We start from the raw sequence: 13,609 nt of genomic DNA on the forward strand, positions 1-13,609 counted from the left end.
GTAGGCCAAAAAACTACAAAATGGCAGAGAGTAGAAAAGGCAGTTGTAACAGGTTGAACAATGTTGGTGATTATTTTTTCAGTGGCAATGAAAACTGTAATCAAATAACCTGATAGAGGTGCTGGCAGAAATAAGAGAGCCCCAAGGGAGAGAGAATATGAAATCTGTAACAATGATGTATGCTATAGGCTAATAAACTAGACAAACATGTAGTCTGAAGTATCAAAATGGAGGTTCATATGAAAAGCTGGTGTCAGGACATGCATAAACACTGCCTGATTTCCACTTCACAACAAAACTCTTGTTAATGTCTTAACACCTCAAGAATGAATGCCCAATTCATTAATCCCATGGGTCTTGTGCTATTGGTATGCAAACTTCTATTGGTATTTAAACTCTTGTTATTTGAATAATCTGCCATTGAAAATACAAAGCTTTTAAGCATTTAGCTGAGAACATAACTTGGTTTTGCCAATGGGAATCTGTGATAGTGAGAAGGGCTGTGAAACACCATCTTCTAGGCACAAGAAAAAGATGCACTCACAGCACCCGCCTTTACTGGATCCAGAGCTGCATAGGACTGGCCCTGCCAACAGTCTTCTATGGACTAGAGAAGGCCTCATGGGATTCCCCTACAGCTGAACAAAGTCTGGCTACTAACAAATTCTGGGATGGGGGAATCATTGTTTTCAGTTGTGTACCAACTGATAAGCCCTCTATCCCAACTGATTCAATAGAAAGTTTCAAACTCAGGGTCAAACAAAAGGCCATGGGTTAAACTCATTGGGTCGTGAAACAAAAGTCATGAATGTAGAAACGAAATTTGTAGGGAAGAAAGAGGGTCTGGTAAGCATGGGGAAGAACAATCAGAATATTTTACTTAACAACTTATTTTCAACTCATTGTCATCTTGCTATTTTGGACCAATAAGGCATCTCTGATTATGAATGTTTCTATTTTTTGCCAGAACATAACATCACTGAACCTTATACTTAAAATAATTTGCTTTGGCTGTGGAGTGCTCAGCTCTAAAAGGAACACTCTTGACCCAGGGCTGAGTTATCATTGCAGAAGAGGGGGCTGAAAGATTCCAAGAGCCATAGTAGTGGACATTCACAAAGAAACAATATTAGCTGGGCATGATGTGGCCATTGCACACATGAAGTCATAGCAGCTGTGACTGCATGCACATGACCTGTACAAGATCAAATTGGCCAAAATCCTGGCATGGAAGGGGGAGGGGGCCATGAAGTCCCAGCCAGACTCTACTGGCAATTGATGGCTGCTGGGAAAGGAAAGTCAGTTTTCTTCCAGGATGTGATCCCAGAGAGGCTACAGGAAGTTTAGAAACAAAGCACATGAAGTTGGGAGGGAAAAGTGATAAAAAGACAGGTGGGGAATTGAAGGGGAGACACTCGGGAGTGGATTTGATCAAAACACATTACAACCATGGATGAAATTCTCCAACAATAAAATGAATTTAAAATAGTAATTTGCTTTACATATATGTTAGACAATAGTTAAAATTTAAAAGAAAATGCCATTAAAGTATTTATTATAATGTATATTTTATAAATATTTATTTTCTGTATATTTTAGCTTGACATTTTAGACCTCTAATTGTAATCCTTAATTTTAAGTAACTTATTTATGTAGAGAACTATTCTCCATAACGTTTCAGAGGTGCCTATGAAAAATGAGGTGACTTCTTATTCTAGGAACTTCAGAGGCACTTTAGGACTGCATAATCACCTTTGCACTAATTTCTTCCTGTCTGTTGTTTTAGGTCTTTTACTATGTAACCAGGAAAAATTGAGGTCTTGAAAATTATCTAGAGACATTGTAGTGGGTTTGAAAGATGATGTCTGAGGTTCAAGAGTAGAAAAAATTCACAAACATACATGCATGTCAATGCATGTTTAAAGCAATAAGGGCTTATGTTGGCACCTGACCATATAGTTTAGTGTTAGTGTGCTTGTCTAGTATTTGTAAGACCTTGGGGTTCCATCTTTAGTACTCTAGCAAACCAACCAGCCAGACCCCCAGCCAACCAAACTAACTAAACTAACACATTTCAAAATAAAGATAAAATTCTTGAAAAAAAAAATTCAGATCTTAGGATTCAGAGTTTAGACATGGCCATTGAATGACCAACTTCATTGATTCTGATAGCTGAAAAAGGCCTTAGATATCATTTAAGTAAACACTGTATTTTATAAATGAGAAGTTAAGATTTATATAGGTTAATTATTTGCCCATGACTTCATAACTAATAACAGCCAGGGCTAGAATTTGTGTTTTCATTACCAAAATCATTCTTCAAGGTGTAAAGGAGTGCTGGGTAAATAGGATATAGAACTGCTCTATATTTTCACTGAGAAACAACAAAGAGATCTACTGACTGAGAAGTGATCAATTGCAGCATTTTCAAATTTTCTATTTGTGATTTTAGATGACTGGATTAACTTCTACTTACTGCCCCATAGCAAGCTACAGGAATGTCTTTCATTAGATTTAACATTAAAGCAGTGATTCTCAATCTTCTTCATGCTGTGGCCCTTTAATAGAGTTCCTCATGTTGTGGTGACCACCCATAAAATTACCTTTGTTGCTACTTCATAACTGTAATTTTGCTACTGTTATAAATTATAATATAAATATCTTATATGCAAGATATCTGATATGTGAACACAAATGGGGTGTGACCCACAGGTTGAGAACCACTGCATGAGAGAGAAGAGAAATATTTAGGAAAAAGGTGGAAAGTGCTGAATATCCCCGTGAGACTGTTAATGAACCCTAAACAGTAATTCAGAGAATCATTGCATAATAGCAATTCTAAGATGGTTCTAAACCTTCATGCACAAACATAGAAGAACCTTTATTGCAGCTTATAATGGAAATGGATAAAAGTGAGAGCTTTGCTGGTGAACTTGTAAGTCTGAAATATCTTAATCAGAAATGAAATCTGCACTGACCACAAACACTGATGTAGTAAACATTCCATAAAAATATACACACATATTTAAATCTATATATTATTTAGTAAAACATGTACCTTACACTGATGTTTCAAATATGTAATTTAGAGTCATGATATGAATACATTCAATATAAAAATTAAAAAAAAACTGTTTCAAAAAGGAATAAAATTGTAAAGTAGGATGAAAACATATTAAAGATTTTTTTTAAAGTTAGAAGATACCTCATTTGGGAAAAATTTAATAAGATAAAAGTTAAGCCATATTCCTGAAGAATATGTCTCGCTCTAGAGAGCCTCTCAAGTCACTTCATCGTCATTCTTTTGAGTTAACAAAATACAGACAGGAAATCACATTTCTTGAGAACTGAAGTAATGAAGATCTAGGACTGCAGTTATTGTTTTGGAACTGAATTATAAAGAATTGATGGGTAGCAGAAGACTAAAAACAGCCTCGATAAAAGATGGCAGGCTGAAAGAACTGGGAAAGCATTTAATATTTGTATTCAGACTCAAGCCAGAAGAAAGTTCAAAGACTTTAGTTGCTACTGAAGATTGTTTCAAAACCCAAGTTACTCCTAATTGTTGATGGGGGTAGCCACTTCAAAGTTAGATTTAAGTTAGACCCTTGCACGATTGATGAGAGAGTTAAACCATCATAATAATTCAATATTCTTTCTTCTCTCCTTTCCGTGTCAACTCAATATATCATAATTTAAGTTTCATAGAACATCCATCCTTTGACTCTTTTCCTTGGCTGGCACAAATGGCCCCAAAAAAGAGTTCCCCTTTGATACTATTATTAGGTAACAAAGGCTGAAAGCTACATATTGAGAATGAACACCTCAGCTCCACAAAATCTGGACTGTGTGCCTATGGGTTATGTGACATATAATTCATTTAAACAGTTTGTGTAAATATCACTTCATAAATCTTCCACCTCTGTCTGAAGAAGAAATGCAGAAAACCTCTACATAAATAATATTTTTCTGTCAAATAATCACTCCCACCATCAAAGATATTACCTGGATATTTTTGTTCTACTGTGAAAATTCTGCTCACCCTCAAAAACACACCTTATATGCTTCCTTAAATGTGTTGTTCCTGAAAGTGGTTCCCTATTGCATCAGCAAATTTACAGGGCTAATTTCAGTATGAGTTTACTATCCAAGCTTCCTTAGGAATAAGAAGAGATAGGTATTGTAGAAGAAGGCAACCGCTTTTAAAAAGAAATTCGTTTGTGAACATACAGATCAGATACAATAAATGCTCCTTTAAGGAAGTGATTCTTTTGACTTACTTGATATAGTAGGGCACTTTGTTTGGTGAGATGGCTCTCTCCCAGGGACCCTGGACTGAAGCTGCAAAAGGATAAAAAAGAAAGGCAAAGAGGTCAAATCCATGGCTAACAGTAGAGACAGCATTATATCAGCAGAATTACATCTTTACACTGATACTGGTCTGTTTGCTCAGTTGCTCATGAAGATAGGATGGATTAAACTGCTGTTCTGAAGTTTCTGGCCTAAACTAAGTGAAATTGAACTCATTCAGGCACAAAGATTAATGCAAAGGGCCAGGAGGCTCTTTCTACTGCTAAACCTATACTAGAAATAAAAAAAAAATGAATGAATAGACTGATGGCTTTACTCCACTGAGTGCTTCCCTTATAATACTTCCTGTTGTTGCTTTTCTTATTTGATTGACTGGGTTTTACTAGTTTATCGAATAAAACATCCCTCTGTGATATATTTGCATTCTAAGTTATTGAAACAAAGATACTATGCTTATTATTAATCTGGTATGCTTATTTTCATTTGATTAAAGAGGATCCAAATCCATTTACCAATTACATACTTAATTGGGTACTTTCAAATGTCAGTTGTTCACCATATTATTAGAAGAGACAACCAAAGGTGACTGAATGACACCTGATGATAGCACAGTCTGGTCACACAGATGTGTCCTGCCTGTATTTGGAATTCATTTAATGACTTTATTATACATAAGTCAAACCAATTATCTTTAAACTGTTCATTTTTTTTCAATTTTAAGGTCAGACCTCATTCTGTATGTCACACTGACCTTGAACTTATGATTCCCCTTCCTTAGCTTCCTGTGTAGCTGGGGTTACAGGTAAGTGCAATCATTACCAGCTTTTCAACTTTTTTTTTTAATGTTGTAGGTTCCCCCATTCTTTACTAAAGCTGATTCACTAAAGGTATCTTTTATGTACTGCTGATGTCTGAGTATTTCTTTCCTGACAACAAAATAATCCTGTTGAAAAGGTACTGTTAACTTCTTAACTTTGCAGCCTTCCTCCTGAATAAAGTTTGAAGAAATGGGAATTTGAAGAATCATACATTCTGGGTTCAATATTTAGTACAGAAGACACAAAACACAGGATATGGAACACCATCAGAAACAGAAATATAAAAAGTATATTCTAGCAATTCTCTCTCTCTCTCTCTCTCTCTCTCTCTCTCTCTCTCTCTCTCTCTCTCTCTCTCTCTGTGTGTGTGTGTGTGTGTTTCTGAAGCGTCATCCCACTAATAATTGGAAGCACAACTGAAGCTGTTATTTTCTTCACTGAAAATCTCCCTTCTAAGTTAATCTCACAGTAAATTCATTTCATAGTGTATTGAGATGGAAGAAAACGTCAAAGCTAATATATTCTTGACTACACTGTATAATATGAAAGAACAGCTTCTAATAAAAGTTAACTTCCCCCATGCCAGACAATTTAAGGGTAATGAAACTCCAGCTTCTTTGTTTTATATAGAGTAATAGAGGGATTGTTTTACCCAACCTTTAACCAGGTTTTGTCCCTTGGAGATATGTCATTTAAATGATATAAGAAATGGATCGGTATTTAGCAGGTAATTATGCTTTTATCCTTTTTGCAGACAGAAATCCTTAACAGGGAGAAAAAAGATATTTAGCTACTGCTTTGAAATAGTCCCTAGTCTTCCATTTCTTTCTATCCTTTTATATTCTTTTCCTTTTTCCTCACCTTGCCTTCCCGTCTCGTCTTTCCCCTGGCCTTTGTCATTCTCTGCCAACTCTCTTCTTGCTGTCTTGTTTTCTACACTAGGTTACAGCTTTTTGACTCTGATTACTTCACACTGTAAATACTATTTGCTTTCAACACATGGACTAGACTATCCAGCCTACCTGATCAAATCTGATGTTCTGAGATTCTCCCAACCGAAGCCTGTTCTGATAGGAAGCATAATGGAGAGGCAGTGATCCTATCTCCTGGCTGATTAGTGAAGTCTCTTCTTGACAATCGTGCCATGTATAAATAAGGAAGAACAGAACTCCAGAGTGCATTTGGTGGCCTCACCCTTGCTGACTGTGAGGGTATGAATGGCCACACTAACAGAAGAAAGGCTATTCCTTCCTTAAAGGTCTCCAAAGGACCAAAGCTTTATGATTTCTTCCATTTTCCTAGTTATTTATCATTATAATGGATCAGAAATTCTTTCTAATTCCAAGGAGGAGGTATGCCCTCTTGTAACAGAAAAACCAGTTTGCTTTTCTAGACTGTCCTTAGGCATCTGTTAGAGGGAAGTGGTTGTAAGCTCTGCAGCTTGGCTAAGTGACTTGCTGTACCTAAAGAAGTAGAGCTGGGGACCAGCCTGGGCTACATAGCGAGACTTGGTATCAAAAAGCCAAAATGAAGAAGGGACTTTCAGCTGTATAATGGGCAAGAGAATCCATGGTACTCAGAAGAGCTAACAGCCAGATCTACCTAAAATGTCTATGATTCACTTTACATTGTTCAACATGAGGAGCAAGTCCCATTTATGTGTCAGAGGAATTACCAGAATATGTTTATTAAATAATTGGATGAATTTTAAAAACAAACAAATCCAAGTTCCAGTTAAATAAAAACTTTAAAATAGTTTTAAAAATTATATGTGTTTGGGTAATTTGCTTGCATACATGTCTATGTACCATGTGTATGCTTGGTGCCCATGAACGATAGGGGTGGGCACCCCCTGCAATTGGACTTACAGACAGATGTGTGCTGACATGTGGGTACTGGAAATTGAACTCAGATCTGTGCTCTTAACCACTAATCCACCTCTCTAGCCCCAATAAGTATTTCTTCGGCTTTAGTACTTACAGTTCTTCATTGCTAATCTTTTCTCCTTAAAATTTAAAAAACAGCTGGGCGGTGGTGGCGCACGCCTTTAATCCCAGCACTCGGGAGGCAGAGCCAGGCGGATCTCTGTGAGTTCGAGGCCAGCCTGGGCTACCAAGTGAGCTCCAGGAAAGGCGCAAAAAAAAAAAAAAAATTTAAAAAACAAAGCAATGCAAACTCGTTTGTCTTTATGTGTACCTATCAAATAGATCCAATGGTGAGATTCAGTGAATTTTTCTCCCATAAAGGATGTGTTTTTTTCTTTGACTCACAGTTTATAAATTCACTCAAGCAACTACTTTTCTATATTTGAAACCCTGAAATTTCATCCTCAAAAAATGCCTTTTATGCAATTAAAAGTAAGAAAAAAACCCCAGGCTCCTCCTATTCCTTCCCTGCCCCATTACACACTAGATGCACATCTGCTGGACTGAAGTACTTGCTGTAGAAATAACACAGTTGAATGACGGTCCTATAGGACTGGATTTGGTACTTCTCCGAAGAGAATATTAAAGGGATATTGGCAATTTCATTCAAAGCTACCAGATGACTCTGGCCTCGCATCTATTCAAACCTCAATGAAATATGGGGTAACTCTCATATGTGTTCCCCCAGAATTATCATTTCATTTCTCGCAGTAGTGCTGATGCCAACAACAGCTGTTTCTTATCTCAGTACACCAGTCGAAGCCTGTCATCCTTTGCAAATCCGGCTGTCATAATACACACACACACACACACACACACACACACACACACACATCTTTTATGTCTAATGTGTCCATTTTTAGTAGCCCATCAGAAGCAGATTTATCAGTAAATAGTTTTTATATGACATCAGGCTGTCCTTTGGCATTTTCTTATACAGATGTTTCTATAACTACTATGTGCAATTCCGATTGGGGCTTTGTAATTTACATTCTCTAGTGGAAAAATCATTCATTATCATACAGCATCAGCACCAAGGGATATTGTCTACTGAATTTGAATAGTAAACTACACATGAATTTATTTATTCTAAAGCCAACCTCTGAATTTCACCCTGTGAAATGTTACAGATGGAGCATGTTATTAAGAACAATAAAGAAGAGCAATTCTACCTTCAAATGTTTTCTCCCCTCGAGGTACCATGATTCAATATTGTGCCCAAGGTGGTTTGCAAAATCACAAACATGAGCCACACTATTTAGAGGAAGTTCTGATTTCAACCATTTTTTGATGCATGATAAACAGAATGTGCCAAGTGATGCACGCCAGTGTTAAGCTATATTTTAATTGACGGAGGGGCCTAACCAGTGAGTTAAAAAGAATGCTAATGTTGTAAACCTTGCCAAAAGAGCACTCTCTGGAATTCCAATTCAGATATAATCATTAACCTTTCAACTTTACTTGGAGCTTGAAATAAGATGGTTGGGTCAAAAGAAAACCAAAATAAAGTGGGGAAAAGAAGAGAAACATAAAAAATAGAGAGATAAAATAGCAAACTCAACTTCTATGTACAAAAAAAGGGAGAGAGGGATATAACTCAGTGGCAGAATACTTGTCTAGCACATGCAACATGGTGGGCTCACTGCTCAGTGTCACCAAGAAGAAATACAAAAGAAAGAAGAAAAAAGCAAAGAGAAAGACTTCAGACATTTAGAATTAGAAGTCTGGTAAAATAGTGTCTTCTGGACATGACAGAATGGCTACATTCATGAACTCACAACATCTGTGGTTGCCTGTACAAGACTTGTACAAGATCAAGCCGGTCAACATTTCAGCAGGGAGAGGGAAAAGCTCACAAGCTCTCACACCTAATTGAGGACCTATTGACAGCTGATGACAGATACAGGAGGGACAATCAGTTTTGGGAAAGGGTGTGGCCCCTCCATAGGTCTACCATGTTCCACTGAATGGTCCTACACCCATGAGCATATGGGTAACACACATTGGATGGGGGAGGGGGGCCCTAAAATAGCTTAAACTGTTTTTGCAATATATAATGGTTTGTCCAATACCACTCATTCTTGCTTTCCTTTTGTCAGGAAGCTTAGGTTTGTTGTTTCTTTTGTCTTTCATCTCAGTACTCATTAGCGATCCCTGTTTTTTTCAATGAAACATACTTTCTAATAGTAAAAATTTTTACCTTGGTATACAAGGCTTTTTTCCTCACTGCTTCACCTCACCTCTTCCCCCAATTTCTTCTTACATGACTCCAACACTTCCTGTTCATGCATTTGGAATCCCAATTCAGTGACAAAGATGCTTGCCTCTATTATTCTCAACTTCCTCTTTAGTACATTAGTCCCCTCACCCCGGACACACCCTTAATCTACAGTTTTGCTTTCTGAAGTTTCAGCTACATATGGATAACTGTGGTCCAAACATATTGAATGTGAAATTCCAGAAACAAACTATCTATACATTTAAAATTTTCATACTATTCTGAGTAGTGTGATTTTTAAAAAATCTCATGCAGAGTACTCAGCCCTAAAAGGGCAACTATATTACAAACTCTCCCTGCAAAACAACCAATCAACCAAACAAACAAAAACCCCACCTATTACTATAGATATGTGAATGAAATAAAATGCTTGAGTTGAAGTAAAAATCTCACTGGCAGGCTCTGTCCCTGTCACTGTGCATTTGAGATTAATTTGTATCATGTATCAGGAATTATTCCTTTTAATTATTATACAACATTTCATTATGTATGGATAATGGATATACAATTTAACTGTTGAATCCCGACATTTATATTCCTTTCAGTGTTTGGCAAATACAAGCAAATCTTGTACCAATATCTGTGGACATGTTTTTGTGTAAGTATGGGTTTACATTTCTTTAAAGTAAATGTTTAAAGGTAGGTTTACTGGGTCAAACAGACTTTTTGTTTGTTTGTTTGTCTGTTTGTTTGCCTCAAGTTCTATGTAGCCTTAGCTGGCCTCAAATTTACACTCATCTTCTTCTCTGAACCTTTCAAGACTAGAAATTTGCACACCATATTCAGCTTATAGCAGGAATGCAATGGCTGAAATATGCTACATTAGTGGATATACCACAATTTTAGAAGAAATTTCTGTCTAGTAATACTTAGCTTGTTTTGAGTTTTAAAATATAAGGCCATGATGACCATTTTAAGATAAACCATCCCATATACTTTTGTTAACTTTCTTAAAGAAAATTCCTAGAAGTATATTTACCTAATTAAAGCCTGTGAACATTGCACCACCTAGTTTTATGCCAATGACACAAGCTAGAGTCATTGAAGAAGAGGAAGCCTCAATTGAGAAAATGCCTCCATATGATCAGGCTGTAGGTAAGACTGTAGGGCATTTTTAAAATTAGTGATTGATGGGGAAGGGCCTAGTCCATTGTGGGTGGTGCCAACCCTGGGCTGATGGTTCTGGTTCTATAAAAAAGCAGGCTTAGCAAGCCACGAGGAGCAAGCTAGTAAGCAGCACTCTTCCATGGCCTCTGCATCAGCTTCTGCCTCCAGGTTCCTGCCCTGTTTGAGTTCCTGCCTTGACTTCCCTCAGTGATGAACTCTCACCTGGAAGCATAAGCTGAAATAAACCCTTTCCTCCCCAAGTTGTCTTCATCATGGTGTTTTATCACAGCCATGATATCATTAACTAGGACAGATATTATAAAGGCATTTTTATATAAATGACACTCCTGGCATCAAAAGTCTTTGTTGATTTATGTGGAAAGAGGAAATTTCATTTTTGTAGGTCAATGATATCTGTTGGTATTATTCTCAAGGTACATAAAATATGACATTTGGTATAGTGGATTATTTGAGAAAATATCTCTCACATGTCCCTTTTCTCCTGAAATATTATAAATGCCTTGAATGGAGAAAGGAACTTATGATATTAACTTTCTATTCCAATGTTCAATCCCGAGTTTTGAGGTCTGTGGAATTTATAGAGCAAAAATTCTGAAAAACTAGATTTGATTCTGATTCTAGTGATGAGTATATCATCACTTCATTGTCTTTTCTTGATTCTTTCTCCTCCTGAATTCTATTTTTCTTATATGGAAAATGGGAATAATTGTATTTCCCTTCATAACATGCCAGGATAAATGCTAGACAAGATGAAACTACTTTGTAAAATGTTAATCATTTTACAAATAATGATTGTGATCCCATACCTCTAAGATGTTATGTGAAAGAAATAGAAATAATCTCCTTGCTTCATTTGGAAAGTATGTGTCTTCAGACCTTGAATCCACTGCTAACTACTCTTTTTAAAAGATGTATTTAATTGTATGTGTGTATGTGTACATGAGAGTGCATATATATATATATATATATAATGTTCAAAACAAGCTAAGTATTCCTAGAGAAAGAAATTTCTTCTAAAATTGTGGTACATCCACTAATGTAGCATTTTACAGCCATTGCATTCCTGCTATAATATATATACATACATACATATATACATATATACACATACACATATATACATATATATGTATATATTTCTGTGTTGAAGTAAATATGTGTGTGTGTATGTGTGTGTGTGTGTGTGTGTGTGTGTGTGTGTGTGTGTGCCACATACATGGCTAGTACTCACAGAGGTACATAAGAGGCCACTGGCCCTCTGGAACATTGTGAAATGCTATGTCATTGTTGGGAATTGAACTCTGGTCCTCTAGAAGAGAAGCTGGTGCTTTTAACTGCTGAGCCATCTCTCCAGCTCTTGCTAACTATTCTCAATGTGCCATAAGCAGTCTAATGTAAGGCAGAGAAAATCCATTTGAGTCCTTCCCAGCTGCTTGAGCTTATGGCTCTTCTTCTTACATCTCTGTCTTTTTTAAAGCAATTGCATTTGTTCAACAGTTCTTTAATTTGCATTAATGATGAAGATAAAACACAACACTGCAATAGCAACTATAGATACTTTTGTACAGAATATTCCTGTATCACTTCATCTCAAGTTACTGAAATTTTGTACCCATTGAACCATTTCTTTTAATTTCCTCCTATCCACATACTGTGGCCACCCCATTCTATTTTCTGCTTCTGTAAAGCTGAATATTCTGAAATACCTCATATAAGTGCAAAATAGAGTGACATAATCTATTTTATGCAGACCCTTTTGTGAAAAAGATCCATCTTAATTAGAAGATCAGATTGTTGTTTTTGTTGGCATCCTATACAGACTAAAAGTAAAAAAGAGTGGAGTGGAGAGACAGTTCATAAGTGATTCCTACAAGCAGAGAGAAATTACAGATGATTTTAAGATTTAGTTACTAGACAATTAAATACAGGGTTCATTGGCAGAAAAAATAACCCAGAAAAATGTTTCTCACGAATGATACAATTATGTTAAAATATTTAGAATACTGATCTTTTCATCTAAACTTAAGTGAGAGATGAATTTAAGTACTAGAATAGTGGTTGAAGCCATGAAAATGGTTGGGTTCTTTTAGGGACGTTGTAAAAGAGAATGGTGTGTACACAACACATTGCCATATGATGGAATATTTAGCTTTAAACGAGAAGGTATATTAAATTGCTTTCTATTGCTGTGCTGAAACACCATGACCAAAGACAACTTGGGAATGAAATTATTTATTTTAGCTTACAGCTTTTAGGTCACACTCCATCTTGAAGGGAAATCAAGCTTAAGGCAGGAATCTGGAGGCAGGAATTGAAGAGGTAGGTCATGGAGGAATGCTGCTTACTGTCTTGCTCTTTATGGCTTGCTCAGGTTGCTTTCCTGTACAACACAGGACCACTTGCCCAGGTATGGCAATGCCCAGAATGGATTGTGCCCTCTCACAGCAATCATAACTCAAGAAAATTCTCTCACAGACTTGCATACAGGTCAATCTTTTTATTTATTTATTTGTTTTTATTTTTATGACACAACCAAAATTTCCTGTCCCTTCTCTCCTTCAAGGCACTCCAGCGACCACTGCTTTCCCCGACCTCATCGATTCCTCCTCTTCTGATTCTCTGGCCAACCTCCCATGTATATCAGCCAGCCATGGTATACCAAGTTGCTGTGAGACTAGGCACCTCCTCTCTTAATAATAGGTGCCTACAGGTCAATCATATGGAGGCATTTACTCAAGTGAGGTTCCCTCTTCTCAGAAGACCCTAACTTTTATCAAGTTTACAAAAACAAAACAAAACAAAAAAAAAACAACCAAAAAAAAAAAAAACTAACCAGCACAAAGAGAATTACTGGGTTCAATAGTGTACACTTATAATCCCATCACTTTGGAGGCTGAGGCAGGAAGTTCAAGAGTTTGAGGCCAGCCTGGGCTAGACAGTGGCACCCTTCCTCATAAAACAATCAGATATAAAAGAATGAAAATTTATCATTTATGACAATGTAAATAGAATTTGAAGACATGTCCTCAAATAAAAGGTCAAATACTGTATTATTCCACTTGTATAAGATATTTGACAGTAGTTAGCCCCATAGACAAGATCAGGCATTTTCAAGAGGGTTTGCTTATGATAAATATATATTAGAGAAA

The 13,609-nt window shown here is 36.6% G+C and overlaps 1 protein-coding gene across 11 annotated transcripts in view; it reads right to left on the reverse strand.

The window, feature by feature from the left end:
* Positions 1–13,609, reverse strand: part of Dmd (dystrophin) — a 2,251,111-nt gene that overhangs the window by 208,465 nt on the left and 2,029,037 nt on the right. For all 11 annotated transcript variants that reach the window (XM_076562037.1, XM_076562042.1, XM_076562041.1 and 8 more), the window contains one exon: positions 4,281–4,341. In XM_076562037.1, coding sequence (XP_076418152.1) covers positions 4,281–4,341 — 61 coding nt within the window. The remainder of the gene's footprint in view (positions 1–4,280; positions 4,342–13,609) is intronic.

This window comes from Peromyscus maniculatus, chromosome X, assembly GCF_049852395.1.
Source record: "Peromyscus maniculatus bairdii isolate BWxNUB_F1_BW_parent chromosome X, HU_Pman_BW_mat_3.1, whole genome shotgun sequence".
In the NCBI taxonomy this organism is placed as follows: domain Eukaryota; kingdom Metazoa; phylum Chordata; class Mammalia; order Rodentia; family Cricetidae; genus Peromyscus; species Peromyscus maniculatus.